This window comes from Poecilia mexicana, unplaced genomic scaffold (assembly GCF_051168715.1).
Source record: "Poecilia mexicana isolate PSO_F unplaced genomic scaffold, ASM5116871v1 scaffold_4, whole genome shotgun sequence".
NCBI lineage: Eukaryota > Metazoa > Chordata > Actinopteri > Cyprinodontiformes > Poeciliidae > Poecilia > Poecilia mexicana.
In genome coordinates, this window is record NW_028263373.1 from 29,223,630 (window position 1) to 29,243,135 (window position 19,506).

Consider the following 19,506-nt stretch of genomic DNA (forward strand, 5'->3'; position numbering starts at 1 on the left):
CTAAACATGCAGACAAAAAAACAAAACAAAACAAAACAAAACAAAACAAAACAAACATTGACGGATTTACCTCAAAGAGTCGAGAGAACACATGGAAAGTGTAAACAGCAGAGGAGCCGTCCGTGTCCGACAACATCTGGTTGACATGGCAACGCCAAGCGTCCTCCTCGTTGTCATAGGCGACGGGCTGGAACGCCGCCAGGATGGCTGAGAGGAAGGGCGAAGGGGGCGGAGAGGCCTGGATCTCTGGGAAGCCGTCTGCGTCACCTTCATCTTGACTGAAACACACAGAGGAGCCAATGAGCTGCGCTCCGACATGCTCCACACTCCTTCACTGAAGGGCAAATGTAAACATGCGCACACGCACACACACACATATACACGCATGTGCACACGCTTGCTTTCACAGCAAGTAAACAACCTCGCTGCTGTTATTCTCAGAGAAGCGTGCCCACGCTACGCAGCGAGACTTGCATAACAACACTAGAGATTAGCATTTTAGCATCACGCAAACCTCTCACATATAGGTACTCACAGGCCTGACGGACCAAAGAGCCTGAAGAAGCAGACGGAATATAGATATCTGAAGCCTGCACTGCCGAGCGCTGCGACGGACACGGTCTCTGTCCTCATCCTCACCCCCAACTAACGCTTCTCATCTCTGCCCCCCCCTCCTCGGTCCTCTCCCCCTCGTCTGTAGCCTGACTGTGCTGCAACTGCTAACGGCACAAGCGCACAGCACTCTCATCCCACACAGGACTGCAGAGTGCTCTATACAAGCTAAGCACCTACACACACACACGCACACACACTTCTGCACGCAGTCCCAGCTCCCGGTTGCACACTAGTGGAATGTTGCTGGAGATGGTTTTATCTTCCTCCCTCCAACTCATAAATCCATATCGCACATTTAACTGCAGAAGCCTTCCTCAGCTAAGTAAAAGAGCTGCAGTTTTATAATATGTTAGTAAGAGGCGAAGTTAGCAACTATTTGTTCAACCTGGCTGTTATTGCTTCGGTGCGGTTTCTATCTCTTTAAAAATGTCCTTCAGCTAAAATTGGCCCAGCTTCATAAGGAGAATGGACGGGAGCCAGCGTGCGCCAGGCTGAACTACTGCCAAAAAGATGTTTTCCACTGCACTGTTTCATCTTTTACCTGATTATACTATACAAATGGGTATTTGTTGTTTTTTTCCATTTTGCATGCACAATTCTTCAGCTGATCCCACAAACTGAAAAATTAAATCTCCAGCCAATCAGAGAATGCACCAACACTCTTCAGTGTGGATGTGGTTCCTGAAAAAGGACGACTCAAGCTACGTTAAGGAAACTATGTTTTTTACGACATGTTGAGATATGACCACAGTTCATTCAAGCTGCAACAAAGCCTGCCTGCATTGGTAACAAGCAATAAACTACAATCTAAAACCAACATAGAGTTTCCTTATGGCAGAAATGCTCACAGCTGTTGAAGTATTTTGAAGTACACCGTGGTACCAGTATGTATATGCCAGCTTAAAACCAGCTAAAAAAGGCTTTACATCAGCGGCGTCCTAACAATTTTAACACAAAGGCCTAATTTGTAAAGTTGAAGAAATATTTAAAATTACCTTTTTTCATTATTATTATTATTATTATGTGTGAGAAAAAAATGTGAAAAATAATTTAATTTAACTGGACAAAAATAAACTACTTGTCTTCAGTAGAAAAAGCATCTGTAGATCACAAACATAAGCATCGTTTCTTTGTTTAAAAATTTTAAAAACAAAACAAAACAAGGCCCATTAATTTGGGTGTCAATAGTTTTCTATCAGCAATAAGAACGTTGAAAAACTCTTGCTAAATAAAAGATGAGTGGTTTACGTTGTACTGTACTTTAAAGGCAATATACACAACACCTCAATCTCTCATATAAGATTGTACAGAGGGTTTAAAACGTGACTTTATTCATATTATTGCCTTTATTTTAAAAATATTAATTAGGTTTTACAGGAACTGCTCCTTAACTGCTTCCTTCTGGTATAAATGACTTACACCAGAATGAGTAAAGCAAATTTTATGTTAATTTTTCACAGTTTTTTGTGTCACTATCAGCCTTTATTCACAATAATCAGAGAGGAAATTAGAGAGAGAATGAGAGCAAAGGATCAATCCAAAAACTCTAACCTCCTTATTCAAAATATTATGTACCTAGACATGCCAGAGAAGTCTGCCTCCTCTTCCTCGCAGCGCTCATCCAGCTCCTTCAGGGCCTTCGTCACGTCCTCTTCCCACAAAGAGCCACAGGTGCTGTCCGGGTCTGGATCCGGCTTGGGATCCGGCGTGGAGGGGATGCACAGCGGCAGCACGGTCTGGCAATCCTCCTCACAGAACGACCCCGGCGGTGTGTCGATGGCCGGCGGAGGAGGGGGAGCCGGGTCCAGGTCCTCGTGAGGGTCCTGGGTCTCCTGGGCGTCCTGGGAGTACTGGGGGTCCTGCGGGTCAGGGAGGTCGCACAGCTCGGGCGCATCGGACGGCAGGGGGGGGACGCTGCAAAAGCCCGTGTCCTCACTAACGCTGCTGCTCAGCTCATCTGCTGCAGTCATGCTAACAGCGTCCTGCAACGCAAAGCAACATGGAGGCACTTCAGTTGCAGCTTACCAAGCACGTTTATTTACTGTGTCGTCATGAAGTACTGGTCGCTTTGCGTCGTGTCGTAAAACTACAACCAGTTTACATGCACACTGTTTATGTCATTAGTGTAGGTATTTTAAAAATCCCATTTAGAAGGTTAGCATACAAGCTCCACCATCTCAAGTTTTTTTTTTTTTTTTTTTGTTATTCTCCAAGACCAAAATTGTGACTGGATGCTATTAAATATAGTTTGTATGACATTCTGACTAAAATTGATTGCTAAAACTTTAAGCTACAGGTTGATTTTCTATTAGTAAAATAATGGAACTGTCTTAACTAGGTAACATGTGACATGAAAATGGTGGCCAACATGGAAAGATCCCAGACTTGGTGTTGGAGAAAATATCGTCTCCAAGCACATCTAGCAAATTTCTACAAGCAGAAAATTTAATCTCAGCTTCGTGTTTTGTATTTGTATGCGATTCCCGTGGATGGACCAGTAAACAGCAGCACATATAGCAACAATTACTATTGTTATTATACCTGGTGAAAATGTGTAAGATTCGACAAAATAAAATTTCCAAGTTAAGAAACATTGTTTTGTTTTTTTTTTTAAACTAAATGACTGGGGCCACCCTGATTGGTACACTCTCTGGTAACTCTGTCCAATTACTTTTGCTAACAGAAAAGAAGAACTTCTTGTGCTACAAAAATTGATTGAGAGAAACAGATAGAGGGGACTTGGACCTCTCTCCTTCTTTGGCTCATCCCGGTTTTTGTGTAAGAAAACTAAACAGGTTAAGTCTGGCGACTTAGACACGTTGATTTGGCCAAAGGGCTAGAATTAATATCCTGCTGAAAGACCCAATAATGACCAACGTTTAGTTTTCTAATGAAAACATCAAGGTTACCTTCTGCCTTAAAACATTTTGCACTGAGTCCATCACCTAATATGATGGTCACATATTTATGGGAGCTCTGGGATCCTGTAAATAAGGTTTGTTACAGCTGCTGCCAACATTTATGTCACTTTCTCCAGAATCGCAATTCAGAATCTGAGAAATTTGCTTCTGTGTGAATTTTAAATAATACTGAAAGTGCCTCAACATTATGGTGCATTTCTGATGCATACTTCTTCCTTCCCCAAATTTGTTTAGAAAACTCTAGATTGCACAGTAGATGGAACCTGCTTGTTAGCGCATCAAGAGGAGGAAGTAATGGTTCAGCGGACAGGATTGTGTGTGGAGCGCATTTCCAAGGTTTTAATTTTCAGCACACTTCCTGTTTGGTTTAAGACATCAGATCTTTTCCACGTCAAGCATTCAAGCCTGAGTGAAGTCATAAGTCATTGGTGTGAAAGTCCAAATCCTTTTATGAAATCATGAATCGAATCTAAATTCATTATATTTGTGACTGGAGTCAATTGTGCGCAGCATGACTGGAGTAAAGATCTATGTTGCTCCACATGAAGGAGGACGAGTTCTGACTCAGAGAGCTTCAACTCTTCTAGCTTCATTTAAAAGTCTGATGCATTAAGAAAAACGGCATGTGGCAGGCCGCCCAGCACGTCACAGGGACCTCATCTATATTATGGAAAGCTTTTAGCGGCGTTCATGGTCGTCCAGGAAGAAACGAGTAAGAGTATTGATGGTTTTATCAGGGGCTCATTATACTAAGAGCTGGGGGTGAAACGAGACGGGGCTGGGGGAGAGGGGGGACCTTGGGATGATATTGAGATCCTTGGCAAAAAGGAGTAAAGCTTGTAGAGCACAATCCCTGAAGGGTAGAAACACTTGCTGAAGCATTCGAGCATAAACGGAGACACGCTCGACTTTAGCCCTTCATGCGCCAAATAACACCTCACTGGATGTTTTTTGTGCTTTCCATCATCTTAAGACGTGAATATTATAACTAGGTGCATATTTTTTAATACTTTAAACATGGATTTTCCAAGGAGTTTTTCACATGACCAATGTAGTGGTCAACATTAGGGCGACACAATATAATCGGAAAATTATCGTAATCAAAAATCACTGCAAAGAACTTTTCAGACTGCTGCAAATGTTTGCTAAATTATTTAGCTATTATACATTCAGGTTCTCTATGCCTGTAACATAACTGGTAACGGTTTTTGTTTAATGCAGCATTTAAGTTTTAGAAGGTAAAGAGAAGATTGTATGAAGGTCTCCACGCAGTCTTAAAACAAAAGTAAGAGCATCTGTTCAACTACAGCATCCCTATATTTTCCAATTTTATATAATTTAGTTAAATGACTTGAACTGTTGACTCAGATCTTTATCTTGATCCTTCAGACTCACTGCTGCCCCTTGTATTTTAAAAGCCATTCCCACAAAGAGAAAGACGTACCGTTCATGGGACTAAACAAGAAGACAATAAGTGAATGAATGTAATGATTCAAAACCTTAAATACAGCAATCCTAAACTTTCACATGATTTATTCCACCCTGATTTAGCATCACTACCTTCAGATATAGACATGGTATATTTTATTTTTTCTTTCCTGAGAGCTGGAATAGACATCAGCAGCTTCTTACCATATTATTTTAGATTGGCTTCACTATTTTTGGCACAACAAAAACAATATATTACAATTTAAAACCAAAATTACTTCTTACTAAATCATTTTGAAGAATGTTATGGTGCCGATATATATAAAAATTTCAATTCAAAACAAACAGTGATGTTCACATAGACAAATAAATTATAATTTTCTCCTGACATACTTTTAATTTTTTTTAGATATATTAGTCTTTGCCTGTGATGGTCTGTCAACATGTCCATGGTCTACCCTCCAACAGATATCAACATATTAGAAAATATAATTGAATGCTCTTATCGTTTGTCATTTAACTGTAAAATTGTACAACTAAATGACAATGCTGTATGTAGGTATAATTGATGACAGTTATGTTTTATTTTTGACATAGATTTCATGTTTGTGGGGCTCTAGAAGCAGAGGTTGAGGAATTGCCAGAAAAACTGGAGAATTTGAAAATATTGCAGTTTTATCAAACCACAATAATTACTAAAAAATACTGTGCTAAAATGTCTTTTTTCAGTAAATTAGATTAACAGTATGTACAATCATTTTTGCTTACCTAAAAAATTTTGACATTTTTTGTCAGAAATCTACTCCTTTTTTTTATAACTGCATCAGCCTTAATATGCCATCGAAAAGCAGAGATACTGGCCAAATGCTTGAAACGTTTGTCTTCCTTCGTGTACTTACACTAGCAGGCCAGTAGGTGGCAGTGTATGTGGTGAGAAAAAGCCCCAATAAAGTGGCTTAAATGCAAGTAAACCAAGAACACTTACACACATACAAGCAGACCATTATATCCATGACAAGAATAAGTTCAAGATAATTCAGTGTTAATGCACTCAAAGTAAAATGTTCCCCAAACAAATGACATCATAACATCTCAGCAATGTTAGTGATTAAAGTCAGTAGCAGTTAGTAGCATAAGACAATTTATGCCGTGTTAAAAAAAGTAGCAAATGGAAGAGGTTTAAATTGGCTAGAGCACCTCTGACTGATTTTCAACTTAGTGCACTTTTAAAATTCAACACACCACTTAAAAAGGACTTATACTCACACATGCTTCTGATGAAGAGAACGGACCTCGGGTCGTTTTCACAAGTTTTTTAAACGGAGGATTTAGTTGGAATGGTTATTGGGGTTGAGCAGTAACAGCTGGCCTGAGGTGAGTGTTTGCTTTCATCTCTTCCCAAAAATCACATAGTAAAAGCACAAGAGCTAAAGAACCAGCCTCCAGCGCCCACACCCAGAGCAAAGCAACCAAGAGAAGGGGCCACAGAGGGGAATTAAGCAGCTAAAAATGTCTGAACCCGATAGCAAGTTGCAGAACCGACCCATCAAAAAAAAAAAAAAAAAAACAAACAAAAAAAAAAAAAGAAACGTATCCCTAAAATGTTTTCTCTTTTTCCCTGCTAAATAACCGACAAGACAAGAAGTAGAGCAAAAGGCAGACAGAAGCGGAGAAGGAAAAGAAAGGCAAGCTAAAAAGTACCCGAGCACCACAGTTTATTGCTTCTCCCGATTGATCGCACCTCAGGCAGCTGGCTGCTGGTGCTGTCTGAGTGGGCCATCTCCAAACTGGGGCTATCCAGTCGGGGGAGGGAGGGGAGTGAGGGCAGGGAGGGCAGGACGGTGGCCTCTTCGGTCATGGCGCTGCTGGACGATTCCTGAGACTGCTGCAGCGAGTCCACGTGGTTGGACGCGGTGTCGTCCGTCGCCGAGTCGCTGTTCAGCTGGAAAACAGAGACGAGACGCGACGGGTTTCAGCGCGGATTATTATGGACGTAAACACACGAGAATATAGTTAAACCGCAGCCGATTATGTTATCTAATCTGAAAAAACCCACAAAATCTTACCAGGTATTTTTGGTCAGGTTTCTAATAGCGGTGCACCGATCTGCTTTTTTCACTTCTGATACCGATACTGATATCTAAGGTTTAGCATCGATACCGATCTGATACAGAAAAGCAGCACTGATTGACTTAAAATGTTGCTGTTTATTGGATCAGTGCATTTCTAGCTTCTACGCCAAATATATTTGTACACTTTAAATAAGAGCAAACTGACATACAAGTAACAGGAGCTTGTTTTAAGTCAATAATTCCTTAATATTGATGAAAAAGTGCTAGTTTACAAATTATTTCACTTATGATATGGGAAAGATGCCTTGTTCCACTGGCAGATTATTTCACTTGTGTAGTTCTTTTTCATCCATATTAAGGAATTATTGGCTTCCATGTCTTGCTGAAAAGTTACTTTTAGTTTTCAAGTGCACCAAGACGTTAGCACTAGGAAATGTACTTGGTAAGATTTTGTGTTTTTTTTGCAGTGCACTTGATCTTTCCCTAAAAAGGTTCATTTTATGCAAATATTTTTGATTGTGTGCAATCGAAGACAACAAAATCACTTCTTTCCTTAGTTTAGTAGATTTAAAATAAAGAAAATTGCAAACCTTCACAAAGTATTAAACCAATAACATGACCTCAGTATCAATAACAAGCAAGAGAAGTTTAGTAATTTTAGTCTTGAATTCTCCGATCCTGAATCTTAAAATTACTTCAGGCTATTCCAAAAAAATATTCATGCTATTAGCAATCTAACTTTATTGACTGGCTTCATATTGCCTTACAACAGCCCCTTGGACTTTTTCCACTTTCTATCAAGTTACAACTACAAAACCAAAATGTTTTCTACTGAAATTCCAAGTGACAGACAAACACAAAGTAGCATTTTAAAAAATAAATAAATAAATGCAGACCTTTGTTTTTTTTTTTTTTTTGCATGCAGTAAATTCTACATTGAATTTTTGCAACGGAATGACACAAGTACAAGTACCAGTAACATTTACATCGTTACATTGACAAACCCCAACATACTGTTAATTTTCTTAATGTTTTCCCCTACAACGATTAACTACTGAAAATTAGGGGTGGGAATTTATAGCATAGTTTATTGTGAAAAATTTCTTCTGACAAGAAACTGATTTATTGTATCAGTTTATTGGGACGATAAAGTGATTTATCGTTCTGTCAGTGTTATACTTTTGTATAACACCGACAGTATTCCCTCAAATTTTATTTTTTCCTATTTTCTCCTATGTTTGTTCCACAAAAACATAGGAGAAAATGTTTTTCTCCTACGTAAATTTGAAAGTATGAACAAAAAAAATTAGCTATTGTGTGCAATTTAGTGATATAAATCAAACTTCTTTAAGTAAATGACGTCCTAAAGAAGAGTATTTCAAATGAGTGTGTTTTTCAAAAGCAGTATTTGTGTTTGTGGTGCTAAGAGTGCTGCGTCTCGTCATCACACTCATACAGTTACCTAAAAAAGTAACAAAAAATAGTTTTCTTTTAATCATCATTTTTATCGTTGCCACAATAGCAATACAACATTTTTGCAATGAAACACCCCTACCGTCACTTCTGCACAACTTTTTGTTGGTCTGTCAATTAAATCCTGATGACAAAATGTGAAAAAACTCCAAGGGGCGTGAATACTTATTGAAGGTAGTGTAAATGCTGCATGCACTCAAGTGTAAAAACTGGACGACTTATGTCTCTTTGGGAGTCGCATGTTCAAAATGAAAAGCAAAAGCTCATTCTCTCACCATGCATTATCAAGAGGAGCAGAGGAGGAGAGAGAGAACAAGCCCCTTCCAGAATGACTTCAGGCATTTCTGTTATCTTACAGGGGATTTTAAGCTTGCAAGGGGAGTTAGAAACGAGCTGGAGAATTGTTAGAAAGTGGCAAAAAACGGACCATGCAGGTTTGGAAAAAACTAGGATTTTATACTTTAATAGAGTGTGCAAAAAAATATCAACTCACTGTACTTACCGATAACTCATTTCTATACTATATATTTCTACTGACTTTACATTTAAATACACAATTTCCCTTTTAGTCAGAGGTGAAAGGACTGGGCTGAGACTTAAAGGAGGCAACTACCACCACCAGCAAAGAAGCAGGCAGCAGGTCCAGCTTAGTATGCGCGCGCACACACACACACGCACACACCATGCCAGCGGGCTGTGTGAGAGGCCATGGTAGATTGGGTGGGAGGGGGGGGGGGGGGTGTGCGTGTGTGTGCGGACCCTGGTCGGAGTGAGACTTACAAGGCTGGAGCGGGTGAGAATCTGGCTAGCGCTCAGTACCTCCTCCTCCGACGACTCGTCTGTGTCCTCGTGGTTGGTGAGGTTGAGGCTCGGCGTGCTGCCAGCGTACTGGCACTCCTGCAAAGACGGCGTGTCCCCTTTGTCCATGCTCTCCAGGGAGCGGCGGCGCACCCCCCAGTTGAAGTTGTCCATGCTCTCCCCCTGCAGGACAAGCAGGCCGACAGCAGTGAGACGGAGTGCGCAAAAGGGAAGGTTTGGGATGAGAGGAATAATAATTTAGGAGATAAGAAAGACACAAAGCAGACATTTCACCACTTAGTGTTCTAAAAAAAAATAAAAAAAGAAGGGTGCTTTCACACCAGTTACTTTCAATAGACTTCTAGTTTGTTTGCCTAGAGAGTTCGGTTTGTTTGGGGAGGTGTGAAGGCGCAACTGAACTCTGATGTGAACCAAAAAAAGGTGAACTCTACATCTCCATCTACAAACCCAGGTTTAGGTTTGGTTGAAGTGAACTCTGGTTCGAATGCATATGTGAAAGCAAATGGACTGGAGACCACTCCAAAAGCAGGAAGTGGACTATGCCGCAGGGAATTCTGGGTAAATACAACTAAAATAAATGTGAGTCCAGCGCAGACTCACATTTGTCTTACCAAAGACAAAAGAGAAATTCTACAACTGTACAAACGTCATTTTTGTTTAGATTTTGTGAAGCAGGAAGTTGCGCCGGTCTTCTTCTGAGGTTTTTATATCGTTTCCCTCAGTGGCTTTTGGTGCAGCATCACCGCAGGTAAGAGGTGGCGCTTTCACAACCTTCCTTCAGCTAAAAACATGAGAGATGTTGCAATACTGTTCCCCACTTGAACCGAGTCTACCGGACTATCAGGTGTGAAAACACCCTAAATCTCAAAATAAAATAAAAAAATAAAAAAATCAAATGAAATCAAAACATCAAAAGGTCACATGCGTGAGTGAGTGGCTGGCGTAGGTTTTTCTCCACATTTTTGGGATGAAATATCATGCTAAGATCTAAAGCTATAAAAAAATGTCCACAATCACAGGGGAAAGTCTTCAAGTCAAAACGTCCAACAGCACTTAATTGGATGGCGACACAGGGAGAACAGCAGGATGGGGGGCGGGGGAGGAATGAATTAACTTTTGGGCCCAGAGACATACCTGCAACTCCTTGTAGCAAGAGAGGAAAAAGAATATGTATGTTAGTAGACTTACGACTGCTGGAAAACAATTTTGCTCATTCGTCACAACTAATTCAAGTCTGACAAGAAGAGAGCAACGGCAGGGCAGATAACTGAAAGTAACGATATTTTCCACCCACTGTTAGCTTCTGAATCTGCAACAATCAGACGCTCTGAACGTAAACCCACCTCGGCATCCTCCAGCTCCACGTCCAGGAAGTCAAAGTCCTTAAAGACGCCAAACTGCTGCTCGCTGCCCGTGTCTTCGCCCTGAATCTCCTCCTCTCGGACCACCTCCTCCACTGTGGGGATGAGGCTGGTCTGCTGGTCCGCAGAGTCCAGATCCTCATTGGATGAGAAAACCACCTGCGAGAATAAAAGGTTTTTGTTGTCAATACAAAATTTCTACACGCTTAAAATAATTTTTTTTAAAAAGTTAATTTCCATCAAAGTGACCGAGCAGCAGGTTACATCAGCAGGATTTATAAGAGACTTTGAGTTCACAGAGTAGGAGAGGAGTCTTACAGATGGATTTTTGGGAATGCCGGACTCCGGACCACATAGAGACAAGACATTCATCAGCCTTTCTCTGGTTCTTCTCTGTAATAGAAACACATGAAAGATTAGAAAACAATAAACTTAATAAGCTCTCCATGACTTCATCCTGGTCACAGAAATCTCAGAGTTAAGGTGAAGGTTGCCATCTTCCAGGGAATATAAACAAAGACTGTAGTTTGATGTAGGGATAAAACGATTAATCAGATTATTTATTGAGATAATCATCATCCAATTTAGTTATTGATTAATCATTAACTGGGGAATACAGACTTGAAAAAAGGTCACCATCTTAAGAGTAAAAATTAAATCAAAGCTGTACAAATCCAATATGCAATGACATATTTATTTTCCGATTTAAAAAAAGGAATTGGATTGTCTATTTGCATTTTTAAATGTATTTCTAATATTGTATAAAATAAACTTAAGAGGTGAAATGAATAATCCACTGAATGAGCCACAAATGTGTTAAAATAATGGCTAGTTGCAGACCCAGTTCAAAGCATTTAATGCTAACCGAGCTAACAGTGAATACTGGAGAGTAGGATGTCCTATGAAAAGGTCAGTTCATTAATCATCTTGTCTATCTATATATATATATATATATATTTTTTTTTTTTTTTTTTTTTTTACAGATTATTGTCTCACAGAATGGTTTGTTCTTGTAATGTGTATCCATTGAAAGAAAGTACCTGCGACAGCTGAGGCCTCTTCCAGCTCACTTGCACCAGACCGTTGGAGTTGGAGCCAGATGACGTTGACGAGGTGCTCCTCGTCACGGCGATCACCTGCGCCTTTCCGTTTCGCCCTGCAGCGGTACGCTGGTCACCATATTTGTGGCCTATAATTGGTGTCTAGAGAGCCAAGACAATAAGTTTCAGCAACAAAGTGCTAAGAACGTGGGGGGTCTTGGAGGCAAGTTAGTTAAAAACAGCAGGTCCGACCTCTGAGATGTCAAAATGGAAGTCCAGGGTCTTTCCAGGCAGCTCCTTGGATGAGTTGTTGAATATGCGAGTGAAGGCGATTTCTGGTGACCCACAGGACTCTGAACTGTACGAACGCTGCACATCGTCTGGAACCACCAGACTGGCAGATCGAGACACGACCATCTTCAGGATGTTTTGGGCTTCTTTCCAGTGCGGGCTCTGTAGCAAAAGCAGACGGCGTTATCGTGATGTAGTGAGAAAACAAACCGTAAAAGCCTTTCTTGTGATTCATGCATATTTTTCCTCTGAAGGAAAAATATGCATGAAGTCATATTTTGTTTTACCTGACATAAGTCAGGTAAAACATTACCTGACTTATGCTGCAACAGAAATACAGTACGACATCATTTGCATGCCGCACGATCTATGACCAACCCAGAAAAACCCTTTAAGGAGGCAGATGTGAAGGCATGCTAAAATACCCACAAGCCTTCTGGAAACACAAACCCATATTAAATCATTTTCAGAACTTTGTTTGAGACAATAATGGCAGTGCAGCTGTCAGATGCACGGATGATATGGAGCCGTATGGTTCCCCGGAGACGGTCGGTAAAAGGCGGCCATAAAAACGCGCTACACTCTGTAACCCTGAGAGATGAGGCGTTTCTAAGTTAATTACTCTACTGTTTATAGATCAGTCCAGTTTACTTTCACACACACACACAACACCGTGCGTTTGAATCGCAATGTCATTTAAAAAATGGCCATTTGCTGAAAGAACAGCAAAGCCAGAGCAGCAAATAAACTAAAACTTACTTTGTAAAATACAAATAACAAATGCAAATGCTAAAGAGTTTTACATGGAATAGATGCGTTGAATTTCCACAACATTGATATTAAGTACCAGTACCAGTGTTGTGGTACTCGAGATCGGTCTTGGTCTCGAGTCCGGTCTTAAGACCGTTTTCTGATGGTCTCGGTCTTGTCTCGGACTCGACAGCATTTGGTCTCGGTCTTGTCTCGGTCTCGGGCTCTGAGGACTCGGCATTTTATTTCAAGACCAGTCGAGACCGCAGCTGTGAAAATATCACTAAACGTGCAGCATACTGTCCAGTTTATTTGTTAACATCTTTGTTTTCAGTGGATGCAAAACGCACCAATTAAAATCGAAGCAACTACGTGTTTCTCCCCCTCCCCCACCCCTCCCCACCTTTCATTCGCGCGCGGCGCTACTCCCTCCTCCCTCCTCCCCCTCCCCACCTTCCACTCGCACGCGGCGCTCCAGGACATGCGCAGTGGTTTTCTCTCAGCGGCAGAAAATGTTTGTCTAATCGTCAGTAATATAATAGCGCTGCATAAATAGTAAGAAATCCGATGGCCACAGCTAACTCAGCAGCGCTTCGCTTTCACAGACGGTGGGGACAACGTCTAACTATTTTCGTCACTTAGAAAAGTAGCTCAAAGAAGGTAAGCTACGTTAACGTGATGTTAGCAAAGCTAGCTGTACAGAGACACATAAGAATTTGTGATGAAAAAAAGTCACTCACTGCCTGAATTATTGTGCGGAGGTGTAGACTGACTTGTCGCATATATAGGACAACGCTATGTCCAAAAGTCTGGAATATAGTGATGTGACAGATAGGACTGAAGTGTCACTCACTGAGAGCCGTTGTTCTATCAGATTACCATACACTGTCAGAATAGCATACGTGCAGTGAGTACCATGCTTGCGCATGTTCGACCGTCAGAGGAGTTGTCAGTTCACCATATGCCGCAAGTTATGACGAAAATAAGTCATTAAATTGTTTTCAATGATAACTATATAGATATACATGTGTTGTCATGGTTGCAAAGTGTATTTAAAGCAGGTCTGGCTGCAGCTGGAGTCAGCTACAACACACGCCCGTGTAAAACTCACTTAACCGCTAAGTCAGGATGCCATACAACTGTTAATAACAGATCTACGTCATGATTCTATGTTCCTAGCATACATGCAGTGAGTACCATGCCAGCGCATGCGCCTTAAGAAGTCCGACCGTCAGTGGAGTTGTCAGTTCAGCATATGCAACAAGTTATGACGAAAATAAGTCATTAAATTGTTTATAATATGACATAAAATGATAACTAGATAGATATACATGCGTTGTCGTGGTTTCATAGTGTATTTAAACTAGGTCTGGCTGCAGCTGGATGCCATACAACTGTTAATAACCAAGTGTATGATGATCTACGTCATGATTCTATGTTGCTGATTAAATAAAATCATATGTTAATGACAGCGTATGCATGTCTGAGCTAAGCGTACGACTATCTGACAACGTATGCTGATCTGACAGAACACCGTGAGTTCGTGTTAAGCGTATGACGATCTGACCTGACAGAACACCCGTTCTTTGTTCTAGTAATGCTCTGTGTACACTGCATCATTATTTAATTATGTACGTTGATATTTAAATTAACAAATAACTAAAACACAAGAACGAAAGAGCACGCAGAGCATGCACATTGCTCTTTGATTTTGTTCAAAGTGGCAACTGTAATGTCTGCCATGTCAGACTACCTGGCTTCATGTACTGGGATAGAGAGTGAAAACAGTCACGATGAGCGCCTTCTGCTTGGTTACTTCTTGCTTGTTGCTCCTTGGTCAGTGTTCATAGTTGAGTGTTATTTACCATCAGGGCATTGCCTCAATTGCTATGTTTAATGGTGCAACAGTGGTGGTTTCTTATATGAGCAATATGGACAAATTCCCAGGGTGTTATGTTTTTAGGGATGGCACGAGACCATCACACATTGTAACACAGAAATGGAATATTTAATATTGGTAAAATGTATTAAGTATTTAATATCTAGGTGTTTTTATGGGAATATGGATCTTTCAGATTATTCTGAGAAGCAATTTCGATCATATTTTACATTTTATTGTGTCATGTAGCACGGCTGCTGGTCTTGGTCTTGACTCGGTCTCGACTTCCCTCGGTCTTGGTCTTGACTTGGTCTCGGACCCTAAAAGTCTTGGTCTTGTCTCGGTCTCGATACACTCTGGTCTTGGTCTTGTCTTGGTCTCGGGTTAGGTGGTCTTGAACACAACACTGACCAGTACCATATATTTTATCAAATTTTTTTGTCAATAGTTTGAAAATGTTTTTTAAAAATAATTTTCCACAAATATCATCACCTTACAGGAAAAAATATTTTTATCTTCCTTTTTTTTTTTTGAAAACTTAAAGAAAGGAAAAAAATGTCAGTTTTTTAGTAAAACAGATTTTTGTAGATATGTCATAAAAAAGATGGGAGGTAGTTCTTTTACTCTAGAAAGTAAAAGAACTTTTACTTTCTAGAGTAAAAGAAAGTTACTTTTCGAGTTAGATTGCAGCAAAGCTCAATACTCTCAGCGGGTAACAGGAAGGCTAAATGAGTTACAAGAAAGCTGCCTTTTTTACTCTTAAGAGTTCAACCTGTCTGTTATGAGGTGTGCACAATTTGGACAATTTGGTAACATTTTTTATGAAAAGAATCAACACTCAGACTAAGGTTTTACTAATAACAGTCATGAAAACAGTGACATGTCAACAAAGTTGTCATTTTTGTTTTTAAACAGTAAAGCTGTTTTAGAGAAACTGGTCTCACACACAATGCAATCTTCCCCTCGTAGTAAAAATTTGTAATAGGAAAAAGCCAGAAAGCAATATTTGAAATGTTTAAAAAAATGGGACTGGCTAAAAACAGTGTGTGGAATCTTTCCAAAAACTCAAAATGAAAAATTTAGACTATCTCAACTCATAGCAGCATAACTGACTGTTGAGGACAAAAAGAAAAAAAAAGCTAACCATTGATGACAAAGTTTCCAAAGTTACTTACTCACCTGAACATATTTGCCAATGATCTTCATGATGTCAAGGTTGAACTGTTTGACAGGAGCTGCTGAGAGATCAATGTGACTCAAGAGGCTGTAGATGATTTGCAGCAAGGACTGCTGCATGCTGGGTAGGCCCTTCTCCAACAGCTGAGATGCAAACATTCATCGTTAAAGCTCATGTCTACCATTCAGAACTAACACAAAGAAGTCTGATGTTCATCTCTCGTACCTCTGCCAGGTAAGTGACCAGGTTTAAGGTCCTCTCTGCGAAGGCGTCGTGGACGTAGCGACAGACCACGTTGATCCAGTTGGTGCAGTCGCGGGAATAGCTGTGTGTGCTGTACAGGCTCATCATGTGGGCCAGGTTGGAGAGCGTGGCCGACTTCTCCTCCGCACACACCTTGGCGATCTTATCCGCCGTCTCCTTACAGAAGGGAGTGGGGCTGTCGAAGTGCTGAATGAGGTGAGGCAGCAGGCACAGGATGTTCAGAGGGAAACCTGGGATCCATCCGAGGAGGAAAATGGTTAGAGGACGGTCGCATACGTCGCCTTACAAACGCATTCAGAGCCCTTGAAATGTTAAACAGATTGTCACAGTACAGCCACTTGTCAAACTCAAGGCCTGCAGACAAACCTTCCAGGTAACAGCTGTGTGCTTAAATATTATTTTATGAATCGAATCAATAGGTCAAGTGGGTTTCACACCGCTGATTTAAGTGATAGACCAACAAAAAGCAGTGCATGCAGGTGATTACAGCTCCAACTCGCTTGTGAAATGTTTGTCCAACATGAAGGGACTTGAAAAGCTCTATGATCAGAGGATTGCTGTCAAAATAAGTGGTAACAATAGTACAGCAAACAAAAACAGAGTGTCCTTATTCATGGCCCCACCACTCAGAGATTAAGATGAAACCACTCAGACCTACCTGCTACCTGTGAAGGATCGACCAGCGTGTGCCTGGAGACGCTGATGAGCTTGCTGAGCAGGTGGATGGTGAGCTCCTGCGTCGAAGTGGAGGTGAAGCCTTTGAGGAAGAGCTGCAGCAGCCCTGGGAAGTTGTACCACTTGAGCTTCCCCTGGACGTTCTCCAGTCGCTCTCGGCTGTCCGCCCGCTCCAGAGGCAGCTGGCCCAGCAGCTTGTTGAGCAGCCGCAGTGCCAGCAGGTACTCGAACTCGTAGTCGGACTCGAGCAGGGAGGCGGCGATCCAGAAGACGGTGGCCATCAGGTTGGAGGGGTCCACCGGCGGGACGGCTTCGCCTCCCGGGCTGCCGCCCCCGCCCAGCGACGTCAGGCTCTTTGTGCGCAGCAGGTTGGAGGGGTTGTCGCTGAGTCTGTCCGCTACGTCCAGCGTGTTGCTTCGACGTCTGTCCGCTTTCCGCTCGCCGATGATGCTGGCGCGAAGCGAGTTGCTCCGAGTGTGGACGTAATGCAACAGGCCGCCGCTGTTGAGGTTGAGCTGGCCCGTGCTTTTCCTGTTGGCGGCTAACTTTGCTCCCAACGACTGGTCGCGGGCAGAGCTTCTAGAAAGAGAACAGTACGGCCTTTTAAAGGAGCAGGGTTTTGCGTTTTCCAGTCTCATAGTACCATTTTACAGAACAATCAACTATGTCACCTTCAGTTGTGGTAAAAATGCTACATATATATATGTATATATATATATATTAAATATAACTTAAAATAAATTTTACTTCATTATTTAACTTCTTGAAATTGGGCATGTCTCTTTAAGAAACTCTGCCTTTTTATTTATTTTTTACCAGTGCTTCACTGAGAAGTAGGAGGTATAAAGATCTCAGTAGATGTGCAATTCAACCAGATGTTTGCTAATTGCTGCTGGCTAGTCTGAAGGAGCTGAGTGAGAGTCAGGTGGCCAGGCTGCTCTGTGAGGCAGAAGCTTGGAAACTGCAGCTCTGAGCAGGAGCTGCGTTTCGAAGGCGGCGCCAGGTCTAACCAGGCGTTTTGCACAGCTGAATGGTTGCCGTGGGAGATTAAGGGATTTCTCAAACATACATGAAAGAATCAAAGCGACACTCCAGGTGTGATTTTGATGAGGGAATAACATAACATGATGGACAGCTAAAAAAAAAAAAAAGCCAATTTTATCCAATATTGGCCCTCCAACAGATTTTGTCTAATTGTGCAGTAGAAAATAATGACAAAGTAAGAAAGGAACTTGTGAGAAGACTTACTGTGCTAAGGCAGACAGGAGGTCGTAGTTTTTGATAATATCTGCTAAAGTGTCGATGCTTGACTCTAATGTCAGGAGGAGCTCAATGACAAAACCCTGGAAAAATATGAACATATATTTAGTCAGTTCAAATCAGACAGCTTGACATTTTTCCAAAACCAGTTACACTGTGTCTTTAAATAATGGATTAAATTTGTTCAGAGCAGCAGTATGATGCAGTGTTCCCATATTCTGACCTGGGCCTCCTCTCCTGGGTCTCCTACAGTCTCCACTAGTCGAGACAGGATGTCAGACAGAGTGGCCGGAGTCAGAGGCTGTTTGAGCGCCCTGAAAATCTGGAACGAGCGACCGGCGTAGTGTCGAGAAGAGCAGGACAGAGCCGTTCTCAGAGCTACTTCGCTCAGCATGGAGTCCAGATGGAAACCTGAAGAGAGGCGCGTAACATGCAGATAACTACAACACAAAATCGACAGAAGAACGGGCGGAAACGACAGAAGAGGAGTCGAGGACGTCCGTTCAGACCTGTCTGGGATTGCTTGAAGACCGTGACGACGTGTCTGACGAAAACGCTGAGCTGGTCGGCGCTCTTAATGTTGGAGTTCTTGGGAGAGACGTCTTCGTGATTCCAGAGTGGACCTCGCTTTCTGCAGGATGAGAGTGAACAAAGATCAGACAATAGGTCTGTCACGATAGCAAATTTTGCAGGACGATAAACAAAAATGTTGTATTGAGATCATTTGCAAATAATGTAAGTTTGCCCTCTCAAAGATCAATAAACTTTACATCTGTAAAAGAACACTCCACTTATTACTTCATCAAATAATAAAACACAACAACCAAGAACAAAACAAAACAAAAAATTTATTGGATAATGAAAACTTTAAACAAAATTTCCCTACAAAAAATATTAATCACCACAACAGAAATGATCAAGCTCATTCTAATTAAGCAATTAATAATTTATCTTGATTAATTTTAAATTGCTTAGGCACCACACCAGAAAAAACCCCAGATGAAGCCAAACCAAACTCAAACCCATGCAGAACCTAAATACCGGCTCCTGTTAGACACCACTGGAAGCGTGAAAGCATAATCATTGTAAACTTAAGTAAAAAACTCGGCGTCGCTACAACTACTGTCTCAAACTGAGCTGCATCATGAGAATGTACATAAAATCTACTTATACTGCTGTATCTTCCTCACCTTGACGTGATGAACTCGATGAGACCCTTGGCCTTGTCGTCCTGTTCGGCGTTAATATCGGCCTCGATGAGAAGCGTGGGGGAGAGGTGGGACAAAGTGCTGCTCCCCGCACCGAGGCTTATGCTGGAGGATGTGGAGCTGGTGCTGAGGCCCGAGTCTGTCATCGGCGACGGCTGAAAATCTGGCAAAATCTCCTGCATTCCTGTGGAAACATTCAACAAGAGCACACTCGGTTGATGTCAGGCTGTAGCTTTGCTTGTGGCACAGTTTACATTTGCACATATGGGAAAG

General features: G+C 41.5%; 1 protein-coding gene across 2 annotated transcripts in view; it reads right to left on the reverse strand.

The window, feature by feature from the left end:
* Positions 1 to 19,506, reverse strand: part of fryl (furry homolog, like) — a 71,626-nt gene that overhangs the window by 8,088 nt on the left and 44,032 nt on the right. For both annotated transcript variants that reach the window (XM_088005168.1, XM_088005167.1), the window contains 15 exons: positions 19,216 to 19,417; positions 18,535 to 18,656; positions 18,249 to 18,436; positions 18,014 to 18,108; positions 16,749 to 17,344; positions 16,052 to 16,320; positions 15,829 to 15,969; positions 11,982 to 12,182; positions 11,730 to 11,891; positions 11,008 to 11,082; positions 10,672 to 10,848; positions 9,290 to 9,490; positions 6,706 to 6,906; positions 2,191 to 2,597; positions 71 to 278 (listed from right to left, as the gene is read on the reverse strand). In XM_088005168.1, the coding sequence (XP_087861294.1) occupies positions 71 to 278; positions 2,191 to 2,597; positions 6,706 to 6,906; positions 9,290 to 9,490; positions 10,672 to 10,848; positions 11,008 to 11,082; positions 11,730 to 11,891; positions 11,982 to 12,182; positions 15,829 to 15,969; positions 16,052 to 16,320; positions 16,749 to 17,344; positions 18,014 to 18,108; positions 18,249 to 18,436; positions 18,535 to 18,656; positions 19,216 to 19,417 (3,245 nt within the window). The remainder of the gene's footprint in view (positions 1 to 70; positions 279 to 2,190; positions 2,598 to 6,705; positions 6,907 to 9,289; positions 9,491 to 10,671; positions 10,849 to 11,007; positions 11,083 to 11,729; positions 11,892 to 11,981; positions 12,183 to 15,828; positions 15,970 to 16,051; positions 16,321 to 16,748; positions 17,345 to 18,013; positions 18,109 to 18,248; positions 18,437 to 18,534; positions 18,657 to 19,215; positions 19,418 to 19,506) is intronic.